General features: G+C 50.5%; 5 protein-coding genes and 1 non-coding gene across 6 annotated transcripts; 2 read left to right on the top strand and 4 right to left on the bottom strand.

Annotated features, from left to right (window-relative positions):
- Positions 1–530: 530 nt before the first annotated feature.
- Positions 531–601, bottom strand: BDV38DRAFT_t216. The gene has a single exon. It is a non-coding gene; the product is annotated as a tRNA-Gly (tRNA).
- Positions 602–943: 342 nt separating this feature from the next.
- On the bottom strand, positions 944–5,580 carry BDV38DRAFT_260423 (uncharacterized protein). Its single transcript, XM_032055923.1, has 5 exons — positions 5,161–5,580; positions 5,014–5,104; positions 2,164–4,962; positions 1,800–2,102; positions 944–1,744 (listed from the first exon to the last, which is right to left on the bottom strand). Exons 1-5 carry the CDS (start codon positions 5,337–5,339, stop codon positions 1,184–1,186), a joined length of 3,933 nt encoding a protein of 1,310 aa, XP_031908834.1. The 5' UTR covers positions 5,340–5,580; the 3' UTR covers positions 944–1,183.
- A 2,354-nt stretch (positions 5,581–7,934) lies between these two features.
- Positions 7,935–9,936, top strand: BDV38DRAFT_201001 (uncharacterized protein). Its single transcript, XM_032052450.1, has 7 exons — positions 7,935–8,193; positions 8,340–8,363; positions 8,437–8,553; positions 8,608–8,639; positions 8,692–8,809; positions 8,863–9,059; positions 9,121–9,936. The coding sequence occupies exons 1-7, from the start codon at positions 8,139–8,141 to the stop codon at positions 9,607–9,609; spliced, it is 1,032 nt and encodes a 343-aa protein (XP_031908833.1). The 5' UTR covers positions 7,935–8,138; the 3' UTR covers positions 9,610–9,936.
- Positions 9,937–11,036: 1,100 nt separating this feature from the next.
- BDV38DRAFT_201081 (male sterility protein-domain-containing protein) lies at positions 11,037–12,167 on the bottom strand. The gene has a single exon (XM_032052451.1). It carries the CDS (start codon positions 11,935–11,937, stop codon positions 11,140–11,142), a length of 798 nt encoding a protein of 265 aa, XP_031908832.1. The 5' UTR covers positions 11,938–12,167; the 3' UTR covers positions 11,037–11,139.
- A 1,050-nt stretch (positions 12,168–13,217) lies between these two features.
- Positions 13,218–14,211, bottom strand: BDV38DRAFT_201083 (uncharacterized protein). Its single transcript, XM_032052452.1, has one exon. It carries the CDS (start codon positions 14,038–14,040, stop codon positions 13,510–13,512), a length of 531 nt encoding a protein of 176 aa, XP_031908831.1. The 5' UTR covers positions 14,041–14,211; the 3' UTR covers positions 13,218–13,509.
- A 72-nt stretch (positions 14,212–14,283) lies between these two features.
- On the top strand, positions 14,284–15,666 carry BDV38DRAFT_274879 (uncharacterized protein; the record flags this gene model as incomplete). The annotated part of the gene is made up of 3 exons (XM_032057921.1): positions 14,284–14,547; positions 14,599–14,739; positions 14,788–15,666. The coding sequence occupies 3 exons, from the start codon at positions 14,284–14,286 to the stop codon at positions 15,664–15,666; spliced, it is 1,284 nt and encodes a 427-aa protein (XP_031908830.1).
- Positions 15,667–16,770: the final 1,104 nt, after the last annotated feature.

Raw genomic sequence — 16,770 nt, 5'->3', positions numbered from 1 at the left:
CCCCAAACACCTTAAACCCTTTCCCCCCCCCCCCCTCCCCCCCGCAGCCCCCAATACAATCATATTCACCGCCGCCTTACCAACCCGATAACTCCATCCCCAGTCCCCCCAGCTATATGATACACAGAGAGAACCGGGATCGCAGGATAAGCATGGACAATAGAACCCCATACTCGAATCGTTGGACATCCGGGACAATGGCAGGAATATTACGTCCCCATCACGACGAATGTCCCGGTCACATTCATTCGTGCCTAGGCTTTTCTGGACAGAGAGCACTGTGGATGGTTGTCAGTCATAGTGACTATGTGTAGATGTGTTCGTGGTACGGCTATGTCTGATCTGTACTCCGAAAAAGTGGGATGGATTGTCCAGAGGGGGTAGTTTGTCGTTTAGTTATTTGATGGGTGGCAAAAAAAAAAAGAAAAAGGATAAGTGAGAGACAGAAAAAGAAAACGAAGGGTATTGTTTGGTGGTGATGATTGTATAGATTATTGCATACTTGAGTGTATGTAAAAAAAAAAAAAAAATGCATCATCCGTGAATCGAACACGGGCCTCATCGATGGCAACGATGAATTCTACCACTAGACCAATGATGCTTCTTATTTGAAGGACTCTCCGTTTTAAATTATATTAATGAAGATATAAAGTGTATTGATTTCCATAACCCTTGTTCTCACGCTATACATTGTCGTGTGGCTTTGGAGCTCTAACTTGTCTTCTAGGATTATTGGTTGGTTTACTTATTCTTAGTTTTTGGAGCAATTTCCTACATTAATGCAGTTGTTTTGCTGATAGATGGTAGAGTTCTGTTTTGTGTGTGGAATGTGGACAATGTATGCGAATGTATATAGTGATACCGCTGTGGGTTACATATAAATATTGGATAGGCGTAATCTCTATTAGACTATGTTACCAATCACTGCAGCCAACGAACATAACGCGAATTGAGGATTGTAGTTAAAAACACCATACTGAGCATAAACCCAGTAAGCATTATCCAGACGCATACAGGAATGAAAGTGCAACATAAGTCAATGCATGATTATAATGTTCATAATGCAGCTAAGTGTCCAATCTCAATAACGCCGACCAGTCATGCCAACGCATAAGTCTACTCCTACTAAAACAAACCAGAATAAAAAGCCACACGGTATCAAAATAAACCCATGCAACAGACACTAATTGAAACTCCACCCCCCGTTAAGTCGCAAACGCTGTCGCTCAGCAAGATCCCGTCGGATTTCTTCCTGAGTGAGTGCATCAGTACCAGCCCAATTTGCACTGCTGGTGCGTTCGCGGAATTTCTTGATCCTCTTGTCAGCTTTGAACGTCTCCTCCAGCGAGAACGGAGCAATGGGCCCGAAAATGGAATCCGCTTCCAAGCCCTCCTGCTGCCGCAGAATCGATTCGAGCTCCTTGGGCTGAGCCCATTTCGGCACGGGGAGCATCTCGGCATCAGAGTCCTCGTCTTCACTGTCAGTTGCGATCTCCGGCAGATGAATGTTCTCGCCATTAGGATAGTTCGGCGATGGCTTGTGAGCAGCCTTCTGAGTCGAAGAACTGGCAACTGGGGTCTTATGCGTCGCCGGCTGAGGGGCGTTCGACGGCTCCGCGAAGGGTATCTTGCCACTCGCGTACTTGGCCATGTCCATCGGATGCGCAGGTCGCTGTGATTGAGTAGACTTGAATATCGAAGAACCAGGCTGTGTATGGCCATACATGGAGGGCTTTGTAGGTTCCTAGTCACGTCAGTACCCATGAGAAAAACCTCATCAAGAGCCGTTGAATTCTTACCTTGCGGATCATCGACTCTTTACGGATGTTCGACTGACGGATCGGCGGGGCCATCGTAGGTCGCATCACGGGATTGTGCTCGTCCTCCGTTCTCCTTCGCTTAGTTTCGCCAGAAGGCTGCATAGCGCCAGGCTTCGGTGCTGCGGAGCGATGACCTGGCTCGTCATCTAGCCCTCTCTTGGGTGGTTTGGCCGGATTGGGCTGAGGTGGGTTGATTGTGCGGTTGTACGGCTGCATGGAGCCCAGTCGTGAAGCGGGACGAGCAGCCTGCGAAGCCGGTCTTTCTGGTGGATGCACAGTGTTCTAATATTCACCATCAGTATCGTTCTCAAAACCAACACATTGGCACTAGTATTGGGCTTACCATCTCGGGTTGCTGACTACCCTGTCTCTCAAGCCTGCGGGCATTCTCTAGTCTCCGCTTCTCGATGGCTTGCATCTGGGCGGCTTTCTTAGGGTCCTCGGAAGCAAGTCGCTCTCGACGCTCAGCCTCCGCGCGACTGCGCATCTCTTGTCGACGTGTTTCCTCTTGTTGCTGAGCAGCACGCTTGCGTTCCAACTCGCGTCTTTGTTCTTCTCTTCGGCGCGCTTCGCGTTCCTCCTGCTCTCGCTTTCTTTCACTTGCGAGCTGGGCTTTTCTCTGTGTCTGGCTAGAGACAGAGCTCTTGAAGCTGCTGTTGGAAGACGCTGTGTGCAAAGATGAGTTGCTCGCCTTCTTCTTCAAGGTAGGTTGCTTGGAAGCGGAAGCGGGAGTGGGTGCCGGAACACTGGACTCCGCAGCACCGGAGACTGAAGAGGAGGCTAAGGGTATTTGACGAGAAAGAGCGCTGCCAACACGGATTGACACGGGCTGGGGCTGAGGCTTCGGCTTTTGTAGAGTTTCTCGGGTGGGCCTGGGAGGGCGTTGCCTGGTTGACTGCTGCTGCTGTGATACAGACGGACGGGCGGTGGATTTCGAGGTTGCCTCATAGCTAGGCTCTGGCTCTCTCAATGAATGTTTCTGTAGTTGTGATATCTTCTGCGGAGTTGGTGCAACCGGAGCCTTGCGGCTTTCATTTTCAGCCGACAGTTTCTCTTGCGCAGCCCTGAGCTGAGCAGCTCTTTGCTTCTCCTTTTCTTGCTGCCGTACCCTCTCTGCCTGCTCTTCTTCCTCCTCACGTTGGCGATCTTCAAGTTCCTTCTGCTTTCGACGCTCTTCCCGCTCAGTAGAGCTTCGTGTTCTGCGGCCTTCTTGTCGCGGGGGGCTGTGGTCCCGCGTTGGTTGTGGCACTTTCCTACTGGTTCTGTCTGGCTCAACACGCTCGCTGCGCTGTACTCTGTGCTCGTCCGGGGAAGAGGCCTCCATTCTTGCAGCCGCAGCAACACCACCAGAATTCGTGAAAAGGCCTTTAGCAGACCTCACGATGGATTGTAATCTGGACTTCGACGCACTCACCAGTCCGTCTTGAGCGATAGGAGAGCCTGTAGGAGTGGTCGACACTTGGCTATCCATATGTGAAGTGGAGGCTTTGGCCTGGTGACTAGGGCGCTGAGGGGATGAATACGTTGGGGTCGAATATTTGCCAAGGACCGCTTCCAAGCCTTGTTTTGCGCTGGATCTCGCTGGCTCTTCAGGGGCTGCACGCTCCTTTCGAGCAACAGAAGCATCATCATCATGGTCAATGCTATGGCTTACATCCACGCCAGAGTGTTTCTCTGGAGCATCTGCTGTCTGACCTCTGGGGAAGTTTGCCTTCGAGGGGGAGCTCAAGGGCCGGATCCAATCGTCATCCTCCATTTCCATGGGCTCTGGAGCTGGCGTTTCGCGAGATTTCTGGGAGCTCGTCTCCGGTTTGGCATCGGCTTTAGATGACGGAAGCTCTGGATAGGTTACCTGTGTTGAGGACAAGCCCTGGACCGCCGGAATAGACTTTGTAGGTCGTGATGGCTGAAGTTTGCCAAGCATACTGATCTTCTCATGCAATCGTTGGGTAGATGACTTGTTGTGCAGCTTGCTGGCTTTTGTGTCTGCGTCCGTGTCTTCCTGGGAGCCCTCCTTATCATCATCGAGGTCCATCTTCTCATCATGTGCCGCATTCTCATCTAGAGCAGCCTGAGTTGATCTGTGTCCACCAGTCTGCCTACCGAAGAAGCCAGAGCCCCCGGTGCTGTTGATCTTGGCAATATCAATATGGCTTGTTCGGGAGATACGGGAACCACCCAGACTCTTCTTCATGAGAGGCTCGCGAGCCGGGAGCGAGGCAAAAGAAAGGCTGCTCTTACGAATCAGCGGGCGATCGGGAGTAGAGCCATCCGAAGGCGAGCCAATATCATCCAAATTTTCATCGTCCAGGGCCATCTCATCCTTTGCGTCATCCTTCTCTTCTTCATGAGGCTCCGACGGCTGGGGAGCGGGAGTTTTCATAGGAGATGATTTTGCAGGTGACGATATTGTCTTTTCTGGTAGTTGAGTTTCTGGTACCTCTTCTGGCTCTTCTGCTTGTTCCGGTTCTGGCTGCAGTGCGGCAGTTGGCTCTTTCGATTCAGGTTTTGCGTCGTCTTCGACATCGGGCTCCGCGTCTGGTTGTATCTCAGGCTCAGACTCAAGCTCAGGTTCAGGCTCAGGCTGCACCTCGTTTTCTGGTTTTGGCTCTGGTTCTTTCGCCTTCGGCAGCGGCTGGGGAGTATGTTCCTTTGTGGCCTCTTTCGGAGTTGAGTCAACTTGCATAGGCTCCACCGTGTTTCCGCGCTGTTGAACGTCCTCGCGGGCTGAGTGGAAGGAAGCGCCCGTGGAGCGGCGGCTAATTGAAGAACGATGTTCCTGTACATCTTTAGGGGTGGGCTGACTGTCGAAGGGCTGAGTGGATGTTTGCGATTCAGGCTGCACCTGTGTCAGAACAACATCGTCATCTTCTTCTTCCTCCTCGCCCTCATCCGGCATTCCATGGTAGCCCGAGTCCGTGTTGTACGTCGTGAAAGAGTTCATGTTCTTGCTGAGATCAGGGTACCGAAGTTGCGGGGCATTCTCTGTAGCGTGCTTGGGTTTTGTAGGTGTAGCGGCCGCTGGAGCAGGAGTAGGCATGGAAACCGGGGCCTTTTGTTTAGCAGGGGAGCGGTGAGGTGTTGGACTTGCAACCTTATCCTCAAACCTATTATGCGACGTTGAAAAGATCTCACTCAAGGGCTAAAGAGGTCAGTAGAGCCGAAGACGAGCCAGGGATAATGGGAAACATACCACTCGGCTCTCGGCCGGATCCCTTTTGCGTGCAGTTCGAGGCGTCTTGCCTCTCAGCTTCCCGGGAGTTTTAAACGCTTCCGTAAAATTACTATGCAGGTGTCAGCACGGGAACGGATGTAGGGGGGTACGTCGGTCGCAACGGACAATTGGTTGTTGGAGAAGATCTCGGCCATATGCTCATTCAGCCAATCCATCTCATGGCGCACCGGGTATTCCACTTCTTCCATCTCTTGATTGAGCAGGTTCGTAAAATTCTCCTTCTCCGTGGAAATCCATGCCGCAGAGCCCACAGGCTTCTGCGCCCTCGCGCCACTAGCGGCCATGACGATGTAAACAAACGCGATTCCCAGCCGGCGGTCAGTTGAGGTCGATCTTCAGATTGAACGAGTGAAACGGGGGCAAACAAAGCCCGAACTAGGATAGCGGCCGGGGCGACAGCGGCATTGAAAGTTGGCGTGGAGTCGGTGGATATTGGTTGTCGTCGGTGGGCTGAGGATGTCCGTCGTCGGCAAGAGTCGAGGCATCAAAACATCGGGAAACGCGTGAGTCCCACCTACACACGTGACTTTACATCATGTGTGCCTGATTGTACAGGCATGAATTTTCCGGGTCTTATCGGCATGCTTGTCAACAGTCATGGTCTAGTATATGAGACCGAGTACGAATATATGAATTTCCTATTCCTTTTATATCAACATTATATTTACTGAGACTGTAATATGCGTGGAATGGATAGTGCACTTCCACTTCCCCGCTTCGACCCCAGTCAAAAGAAAGTTCCTGCGCTCTGCAGCTAATTCTTTCAACAAGTAATTCGATTGAAGATTATTTAATGGGTTCAGCAATTCGATTCGCAAGAGCTTTCCGGATGTTATGATGTCATGGTCATGTCGGCGGAATCTAGATCCATATATGTCCGGATTGAGAAATGGCGAAACGAGTCACGTTCTGGGAGTCAAGATAAAGAGATCTGTACCTGAAGAAGCCGAGGGAATGAATTTAGGTGTTACCAGATGTAGTCAGTTCATCCCTTGGATTTTGTAGTGCATGCTGGTATCTTGCGGTGTAGGGTAGTAAAGTCAATGTCCCTTACGTCTAGCATTTGTATGTGCCTTAGGGTTTTTCATCCACGGCCATGGGTTTCTCGCTAGGGCTATCTATAGATACCCATCTACTGAGGAGAACCTGAAGGGCTTGATGGCTAGTAAAATAATGCTAATCGGTTGATGCTGAAGTTCTAGCGACAATCTGCGACTCTGTCCGGTACTATTAATCGTACTGGGCTCAAGCTACCCGTGAACTAACTACAGCGAAACCTTCATGACTGAACTGATAGAGCAGATTAACCGAGACAGCTTATGGCAACGTGTTTGAGTGAGGAGAAAGCTCTATAAGTAAGGATTCTGGAGTACCTTGGTTCATTCCTTTAGGAATCGTGGCACTGGCATGAATATTTCAATCAAAATAGAAGTCAAATGTGTTGGACTCACATCCATCTGCACCTCGTAGCTTGCTTTCTTCCATGAAATAGATATGGCAATACGGCCGGCCTTAGGCATCGGAATGCGGCCCAAGCATCGTCGGACGTTGAGAAGCAAAGACGTTGTTTCAAACTCGTTGACCGACAAATGAAGTCAAGAACGCAGGTCGAAGATCCTTGAAACCGACATGCTTTGTCCGACTGCATTCAGAAAATCATGCCAAACGAGCAAAAGCGGTGTTCGAGGCCCAAGCTGTATCGCGCATCTGACAACTCACCCGGGGAATCGATCAGATATCGTCTCGTTGGGCAGGGTACGCAGCTCTCCACTAGCCACGTTTGCAACGCTCAAAAGGATCGCAGCGCTGGCTACAACATCATGGGTTTCTAAATATACGGGAGACACCGCTCATCGCATTCGATCTACCTCGGAAACGATCGCCCGTCATGAATTCTTTGCTAGAAGCACCACATCTGTTTGGACACGATGTATAGCTCCTAGACAACAAACCTACCGTTTTGCTGTTGGATTTGGAACATCCAGGATGACTGAATTCTGAACCCGGTCTGGAGTGTTGATTGGGAATCATCCTCCCGCACAAATTGCTTCGAGACCAACTTTACATGCAGCACGGTGCGGACCGCTAGTTCCTATAAAGTCAGTCAGTAGCTCGTCTAGAGCCGCTCAGAGCTGCCACCTAAGGAACCAGGAGGCTTAATATTTCACACTTGTGACTTGTCCATTACCGCCCGTACAAGAACAACACGATGTTTTTTTTCAGCTTCTTTTGTTTAGATTTTATTTTATTTTATTTTGTTTTTAAATATCCCCCCCCTCTGTTCTTTCTTCCTTGGAGGGTTCCCTTGTCTTCCTATTTTCTATTCAAGTGTTTAGATCAACCACTTGCGGCACGCTAAACATTTAAGTCGGAAAGTTAAGTTGGCAGCTCAGTTCATAAGGAAAGTAAAAAAAGATCACATGTCTATTGGTCTGGACTGGCGGAAAGGAAGAACTAAAAAGGGAATTTGAGACACACTAAGAAAAGGAACCGCGGTAAAGGTACCGTAATCCTTACGTAGCGGTTCGTTTGTTTCAAACAATGACGATGATAGGCAGTCATTGCAAAAATACCTCTTAAAAAAATATTTAAAGAAATGAAAGCAAAGAAGATCCGAAATAAAAGTCAACAACAAAAAACAACGCTTGGAAATACTCCATCGACATAGTGTCATCTGTGAAGACAATCAACAGACTAATTAACAGTATTTCTTTTTGAGCAAAGAAAAGAAAAAAAAAGCGGCGTAGACGCCAGTCAGAAGAGAAATTCCATTGTAGTTCGTAGTAGGTTTCCCTCACACGACCCTTTCAGGCCCCTAGGCTCTCTCTCTCTCTCTCTCGCTTGTCAATTGCATCACCCTCCTCCCTCACCTTCTCCTATCTTCTTCTCCCTCACAGGCCCCCCAGAACTCTTACCCTGCACCCCCTCTTTTCTTCTTCTCTTTCGCTCTTTCTCTTCTTGATTACTTCATTCAATCCCTCCACGATACAAGTGGTGCCTATTTTAATCCTCCCTTTCACCTTTCTCTTTTCTGTAATTTCTTATCTTACCCAGCGTCAGGGCTGCACAAACATCTTTCCGACATGGCCGACAGCACCAGACCCGGCGATGTGAGCTATCCCGACACCAATGGAAGCAGTAAGGTAGGCGGGAAATCCATTGGATCGTGATTGACTGGCACAGGAGCAATAGCTGACGGAATCTTAGTTTTCCATTCTCAAAAACTCCCCGAAAAGGGTCATTGGAAACGGTTCCACAACCTGATGCTAACCACTTATCGTTAGGTATCAAAAATGCCGTAACTAATGGTAATTCGACAACACCCGCGATGCTAAAAAGCCAGTGGCCAAGGGACAATGGACCTGACAGATTTCTTAATAGGGCCCGTTGTTGATCACATCAAGTCGGAAGCAGCCCGTACCGAACAAGAGCTACGCGAATTGAAAAACGCTCGTGTGACGCCCTCGACCACAACTGCGACCGGCCAACACCTGACTTGTATGTGGTGAAGCGAGTCCACAACGCCACGAAACCACGGCTAATTCGTTCCAGACTACCACTCCCTGTTGTACAGCCTCCTGAGCGTGAGTGAGCCATTGCACCGTGATAGACCCTTTCAACCTAACCGGTGACCAGTGGGAACAACCCCGAGCTACCGCTGCTTCGTTTGCGACCGTCGTGACTTTTATTTTCGCCGCCCGTTACCTGCCTCTGCTCCGCTGGTTCTTTAAGTTCATCTACGTGGCTTTAGGATGTGAGTTGCGATCTCCCGTTTGAGAGAAACGGGGCAATAATTGACCTGTCTAGTCACCGCTGCCGCGGAGCTCGGTGGTCGACTCGTGCTGTCGCAGGGCCTCGCAAGCTCGTTCCGCCCTCGGAAATACTACACCATCCCGAAGGAGACCATCGAGGGAGTCTATGAGGACCTCGAGCAGCTCCTGAACTTCGTTCTCCTCGAATTCCAGCGCATCCTGTTTGCCGAGAACATCGTCCACACGGTCGCTGTAAGTTGTGAACATATCGATGTAGAAGTGCCCTCCACTAATAAATTTCTCACCCGGACAGGCGTTCGCGGCCGCCTTCAGCGCCTATTGGTTGATCAAATGGCTTCCATTCTGGGGCCTGTCTCTGATCGCCGTGATTATCGCTTACATTGGACCTCTGGTCTACATGAACAACCGTGAAGTCATCGATGCACAGATTGAGCACATCCAAGAAGTTGTTAACTCCCAGGCCCACCAACTGAAGGACCTTGCTGAGGAACGGACCTCCCATGCGACGGGCTTGATGAAGCAGTACGTGGATGACTACAGCGCCAAGGCCCAGGGATATATCGGCCAGCGTCGCTCCGTATCGCCGCAGATGGCCAAGGTTTCCACCCCGGAGCCCGTGATCAAGAAGGAGATCGACACCGAGCCCGCATTTAAGACTACGGATTTCCCGGAGGCACCCAAGGAGGAGCCCGTGGCTGTGAAGGAGGAACCCGTGGCGGTGGCGGAGTCGATTGAGCATCCTGCCGTGAACGCGGAGAAGGAGCCCCTCCTGGCGGCTTAAGATGCCTCGGCCATTTTATGTCTTGCTCGATCGGCCACCCCACCAATGATCGAATCGGGCGATGGGGATGCTGATCGCGCAAGGGCTTCCTTATTCGGCACTGTTTTGTGGGACACGCCCGACCAAAATTGTACTGAATGTTGAGGTATAAGGATGGAAAAATAGGCGTGTACGATGGTATGATGCGGCTTGAAGGTTTGACTTTTTAAAATTCTCTATTGCGCCGAAGATATTGTCTTTTCTTTTTCCCCATTTCGTTTTTCAGCTCGACACCATTTTCATCTTTATTCTCGTTCGTACCTTCGGCCTTTGTATGTACATCTTTGACGTTCAATTGAGCCTTCTAATTTTTCTGCTTTTCATTATCGGGGAAAATAATACTAAGGTCCTATAGCGGGCGAAGACATACGGAAAGACAAACACAAAGTAGGAGAAGACACAACAAGGGAAAGAAAAGGGTGGGAAAGAACGAGAAACACACAGGGACAGAGGCAAAAAAAAGTACTTTCAGGAGATTGCAGATATTGTGCGACGCACTGGCTGTGCTCATCTGAGATGCAACTGGTGTTCCGGGGATTTTTCTACGAACATATGTAATTTTTTTACCGTTGCAGCCGCGGACCTCGGCGTCGTCTCACCATATCCCCAATCTTATCAATGCGACATGACTCTCTTCCTGCAAGACTCTAGCCCGGGATTCGAGCCATGACTGTCCGCGTTTGACAACAGAGCAGACCAGGTACCTTCGCCCGTACACCTTTCCACTGTCCCAGGTCGAGAGATGTCGCACAAGTGCTGCCAGGCTGTTTCACGACGCAACTGCATCTCGTGTCAGGCCACCAGGGCTGGGATGCAATGGAATTGTATTCTATATAGCTCTGAAGGTCTCCCCGGCCCTGAAGAGTCGACCATCGTAAATTCTATAGAAATGGAAAATGATATCGACGTCATTGGCTGAGTGTTCCATGTCAGCTGACCAACCGGACAGGAAGAGAAGTTTGTTCTGTTTGCACCGCCGCTTTTTGGTCACTGAGCAGCCGGGAAGCGTGGAGTAAGCACAAAAGTGCCTGCCTGAGCTAACATCATGTACTAATCATGTTCATAACTAAAGACGATGGGAATATTATTTTAGGAGCTTGGGGCAGTTCAAGCACTTTACTGCAAGTTTCTCTCATCATCTGGGTGAGCAAAGCTGCAACAAGTTTTGTGCTACCTTCCTATAACCTGAATTGTCCGAGCCGATATAGAAACGGTATAGACCTTCGTGATTCGAACTTAGATGAACCTGCGTACCACCTAAACATATCCGCCGGCAACCTCTAAGACTTCAGCTGAAAGGCAATACTCACCTCGTCTAAGTCTCTATAGGAAGAATTAGGTGGTCATCCTGGCATTCGATGAGGTGTCCCAAAGAAAACAAGTCTCTGTCTTGCAGACTTAGTTCTCAGCACTTCTAGTTTCCATTCAGCGATCTAACGTCTATAGAAGTTGTTAGTTTTAGTCTTCTTGTTTCCAGCTCACGTACTTGTTTCACGAGTATACTCCCCTAAGCCATGGCACAACAATATGTGTGATGGACCGGATAGTGCTAATCTGGTGTAGCAAGCCACCCGCCTCTTTCAAAATACTCTCCCGACTAGTACCGACAGTACAGAGTAGGTTTAAACTTGTATAATATAGATAACCATCCCAGCTATCCATGTCCGGTGCCAGCCCTATCTGCCTCGAATAGTGAAGGAGATTGTCCAGAATGTCGGCGTCGGGAGCCCCCTCCCCCACAATACTCGTTAGTCGATGCAGGACAATATCAAGGCCATATTGTTGATTTTCCCTTCCAAGGAGACACTCACTCACCCACTTTGCGATCTGGTAACGGTGTGTACTCGAACCCCTAGGTGGTGGATAGGCAGCTACACCCACCTCACGGAGAAGTAGCTCATTGCGCGGAACGAATCCTGCGACGCCGGCCGAGGAGACGAGATGAATGGGGATGCGACGTGGTTTTGCGAGGTGAACAAGCCTAACGGTTGAGCCCACGTTGGTCTTTTTCAGTGAGCTGTACGATTTCAGGAAGGACACATCAGCACCGTTGTGGACGATGATGGCTTTTGATGCAAGTGACCGAGCCGTTGTGATGTCTAGCCCTAGACGGAGAAGAGCCAGGTCTCCGGTATGAACGATGATCTTGGGAGACCCTATCGCTTCTAACTTCTCCATGGATGTTTGAGAGCGAACGGCAATACAGTGCACTTCGGATACCGTAGAAGACAAAACGAGGCCTTGGAGAACTTGTTTCCCAAGGAATCCGGAAGCACCGGTGATGATCATGATTTTGCCAGCATCGCCAGTTATACTGGAAGGATCAGCTTCGAGATTGGCGTATTCCAGATCCTGATCTGATTCCAGTACGCATGCCTCGTCCTCCCATGCAAAATACTTGAAGAAACCGAATGATTTGATGAGAGTCGCCGAGCCATCGCTTCAGGTGAGCAGGACACAACCAACTCCACCACGGGAATCTGGACTCCTAGCCGTTCTTTAATGAATGATTGTAGCCGCACTAGGGAAAGGGAGTTGCCTCCAGCTTCGAAGAAATCAGTGTCCTTGGCGATCTTGAGGCCCTTTGCCGCCGTGTCTGGGAGGACCCACGTGTCGCCAGTAATACTCCTGCTATTACAATATAAAGTATTCATCACGAACTCTAGCCATTCCCTAAGCGTTCTAATTCCAGTACAATTGCTCAAATTCACCCAGGAGGCCCGATATTTGCACCGTGGTCGAGATGCTCCTACACCTTCACTTCCTCGACAACCTCCGTCTTTCTCTCCTCAAACCCAAACTCCGTATTCAACTCGTTGCGTAATATAAGACCTCCGAAGCAAACAAAGACAAAGGCACTCCAAGTGCAGCAAAGGCAATCCCGACCTGCCACACAAGCTTCAAGCTGTCCACATACACGCTCACAACCTGCGCTTTGACCACGGGCGTGTCGTCGAACGATTCCATGAATGCTTTGGTAGTAGATTGGTATGCACCTCCGCCTACAGGGACGCTCTGCAACCGCGGTTTGCCTGACGAAGTACCCATTGATTGCCCAGACGTATAGTAACTGCGAGTCTAGTTCGTGGGATATGGTGGGCAGGACAGTGAAAAGAATGGTCGAGTCAAGGGCACTCAGCAAGCCCCCGATGCATAGACCGGGGAATATAGCCCAGAACCGCCATCCATAGCCCTTCTTGACAGGTTTCTGCTCGTCTGGGATGGGTTGGGCATCAGTGCTGCTCGTTGTCGGCGTGTCGTTCTCGACAGCAGCCATGATAGTCAAATGGCAAATCGGTGAATCGAGTCAATTGATAGATTTGCCCTTACGAAAAGCAGTAGCCAGGCTTTGATCTCGGTTTCATAGGAGTTGGCTTGAATATAAAATAGTATCTTCGGCGGACTTCCATTTAGGGTAAAACCCACCGAATACAAGAAAAAAAAAAAACAAAGAAAAAAGAAACGGAACCAATGGGAGAGGATAATCACTCGCTTAGTAGTAACTCAACTAAATACACCTCCAGATTCTCTGGTTTCGCCGTTGGTGATCAGGTTCCTGTCGCAACTGGAGGAAAGTTAGATGTGTGTATAGAAGTACATTAGGGCTTGGAGAATGGTTACTCCAGCACATTGAAATTATAAAATTGGAACTCCTGGGAGGTAACCATTACTTTCGATCCTCACCGGATTGGATCAGAGACCTGTATAATGCGCTTCGGGGCACAATGATACCTATTTTCTCCCTATGTATGTACATAGTTCTACAGGCGAGCATTGCGCTTACAGTCGTAAAAAAGCCGAACCCGCCGATTGCTCTCTACTGAATTTGGGTGATGTTGGACATCCCGACGCCCAAGCTACTCAGGAAAAATGATAGAGCCTTAATCTAGTTCCGAGGTGAGATTCAGGCCACCGCGCACTTTCCCATACAAGAAATCCAGCCAGAAAACAGCCCCAGGCCGGCACATCCACCAAGGCGCCCCGAATCAGATTCATTCGACACCATCGACGAGGAATCTCCGTGATTCCTGAGCTGTCTTGCTTCTTAGTTGAGTTTAGGAGATTCATTGCTTGAGGTCCCCAGAGCATGTGTGCAATGCTGAAGAGGAGTCCGAGGAGATACAAGACGAAGGCTGCGATACTAGTATGCCACAGATGGGCCACCGGGAGATCCACAATGGCCGTGCACCAGGTTAACGGGTATATGATGGAGATGAGAGTCATGCCCCGGTTGTACCATACGGTGATATAGGATGGGAGAAGGTGATCGGCAACTCCGACGACCGAGGGCTCTAGGTAGGGTTTGAAGTAGAGGTCCTCGGCGATTGTGAAAGTAAGATAGGACGAGGTGGTGAGGAGAGGAAGAACGCGAAGGAAGACTAGTGCTGCCATCTTCACTCAAGCTGATGCTTTTCCAACCTATTGAGTGTTGTTGCCGCTGTATTTCCTCGGGAATTCTCTTATACCTAACTCATGTTTTGACTGATCTGCATAAATACACATTCGGCGGGTTTTACCAAAAGCGGTTAGAGGAGGACGAGTCCATTCATTCAAATGGGTTCATCCATTCGGTCCCAACTATGCTACTCCCATTTCTCACTCATGTTTGTTTGATGGAACTTTGACCGAGAAGAAATGAACCGCCCATATGATCTGATTGTGTATGGTGCCACCGGCTACCTGGGGTCTCTGGTGGTGCAGTACCTGTGGGCTCATGATCCACCAGCCATCCGATGGGCTGTTGCTGGCCGCAGCGAGCAGAAGCTGGCAACCCTTGTGGACTCATTAGACCAATCCCAATCCCACCGCAGGCTGCCTCATATTATGGTGGCCGCCCTCAGTGGCGAGGACTTGGGGCGCATGGCCTCCCAAACACGCCTTGTGCTCAACACCGTCGGAGTATGTCTCCTACTGTCTACCGCGCTGTAACCAAAACGGCTGACAGTATAGCCCTTTTGCAAATATGGGACACTTGTTGTAGCAGCCTGTATAGAGCATTCCACGGCTTATGTGGATTCAACGGGGGAACACATTTGGACGCAGCAGCTGGCAGCACAGTGGCACGAAAAGGCGATGGCCCACAAGGCAATTGTATTGCTCCCCGCAGAACGATGTACAAACAGATGATTGACGGAGCAGATTATCCCACAATGCGCCGTGGAGTCAAGCCCCCCGGACCTTATGACGCTCCTTCTGGCACGGAAACTGCGCCGTCCGCTTGGGCCCATATTCTTCACGATTCAGCATTCCTGGACCGGTTACAGCGGGGGAACCATTGCAAGCATCCTCGCTGGTCTAGAGACGTACTCGCTCCGGCAGATGATGGCTGCCAGTGCGCCACGCGCGTCCTGTATCCCAGATACCGGACCACATCGGCCTCATTCCGTTCCGAACCTCCCCGTCCGGCGGGATCACTTTCTCGGCGACCTCACCTTCAACCCCTCCGCGATGGCGGATCGAGCTGTCGTCATGCGCACCTGGTCACTCCTACAGCGATACGGGGGCCAAGCCGAACAATATGGGGACCGATTCAGCTTCCAGGGCTATACCGCTGCGCAGAGCTGGCTGCAGGCGTGGTCTTCGTTTCTCTCCATATCCCTCGCGGTTTTCTATATCCTGCTATTTCCGCCACTCCGGTGGCTGCTTACACGGCTCTCCCCGCAACCGGGAACAGGGCCGCAGTTGAAACCGGGGGAGAGACATTTCGTGGAATGGAAGGCCACAGTCGCAGCGGATGGGACTGATGTAAGTGAACCCAGCGCCTTGGGTGCCATGCGCATGGATACGGATGTGTATAGCGTCTGCGCGACTTTAGTTAGTGAAGCCGCCTTGACCCTGCTGCAAATCTTGGAAGGAAACGAAGAGGGCTCGATGGCCAAGAAATTGGGAGGCGGGATTCTCACCCCGGCATCGTTGGGGATCTCATACGTGCAGCGGTTGGAAAAGGCAGGATTGCAGTGGAAGGTGACTGAAATCAAAGGAAAAGAGGAACAGGGGCAGGAGCAGCAGCAGCATTAGTAATAGTAGTAATAATAGAAGTGTCTGTATTACTTTAAGATTCCGATGTCAAGTTCAAAGACACAAGGCGATAATTATTCGCCAACGGCATAAACTACCTTCTTCCCCCTCACCAGTCCACATCTCAATTCCTCAATTCCCTCCAGAATGCCCCGCTATCCGCCTGGCCGAAGAGATGCAGGGTGGGGTCTTAGGAGGCCCTTCTCGACTAGCTGCTCTACCTGTGCATACCACTGAGCTGCCCACTTGTAGTCCCCCGGCGGCTCGCCGAAATGGCCCTTTCAGATCCACCAGTTTCCCAAAGATGGTCAACGTCATGACCCAGTCTGTCTGCATGTCCTTGCGCGCGGTCTGGACACGGGTTGCCGGTGGTTTCAGGGCAACATACCGCCCCCCACAACCGCCCATGGCAGCATATCAGATCTTCATGCTATCCGTGGAGGTGATGCAGTCGAGAATCAGAGATAATCTACCCTTAGTAAAAGCACGGATAGCCACCCCACACGATGCAGCGCGATAGTCGAAGGCTTTGACAGCCCCATAGGACTGCACAAGGGCGCTGTGGCCAGGCGAACAGGTCGTGATTGGACTATATCACGCTCTATTCGTTATCATTGTTAGCACTTCCTGGGAAATACTTTCAGCATCTGTCTAGGGTTCATACAGTTTGGCCAGTTGAATCGCCATAGTCCCTGTGGCAGTACTGCCTCCATACAGCAGGATATAAAGACATGTACTTGCTTTTCTGCTCCCTGTACCCCGGCTAGCCTCATCGTCATCATCGTCATCATCATCATCATCATCACGTAGAGTCAACTCCCTCAGAGCAGTCTCTAACGAAATGCCCAGATCCCGCAGTGCCCGCTGTTACTACCCCAGCCCCGAGACATGCCGCTTCGGCCATACTGACGTGGTTCTCGACGACCCGCATGACTAGGTCTTCGGGAACGCTCACGTACTCGGGGAACACCCCGGCCCATTCCCCCTCCCCCACATGTGGATCCAACCCGTAGAGGAAACCACAGACGGAGTCTCCAATCCGCCACTTACGCACGGCTGAGCCGATGGCCACAATCCAACCGCTGAAGTCGTTGCCGCCCACGG

The sequence above is a fragment of the Aspergillus pseudotamarii genome, assembly GCF_009193445.1.
Source record: "Aspergillus pseudotamarii strain CBS 117625 unplaced genomic scaffold BDV38scaffold_77, whole genome shotgun sequence".
NCBI lineage: Eukaryota > Fungi > Ascomycota > Eurotiomycetes > Eurotiales > Aspergillaceae > Aspergillus > Aspergillus pseudotamarii.
Note: the sequence above shows the minus strand (reverse complement) of the source record. Positions and strands in the feature narration are given on the sequence as shown.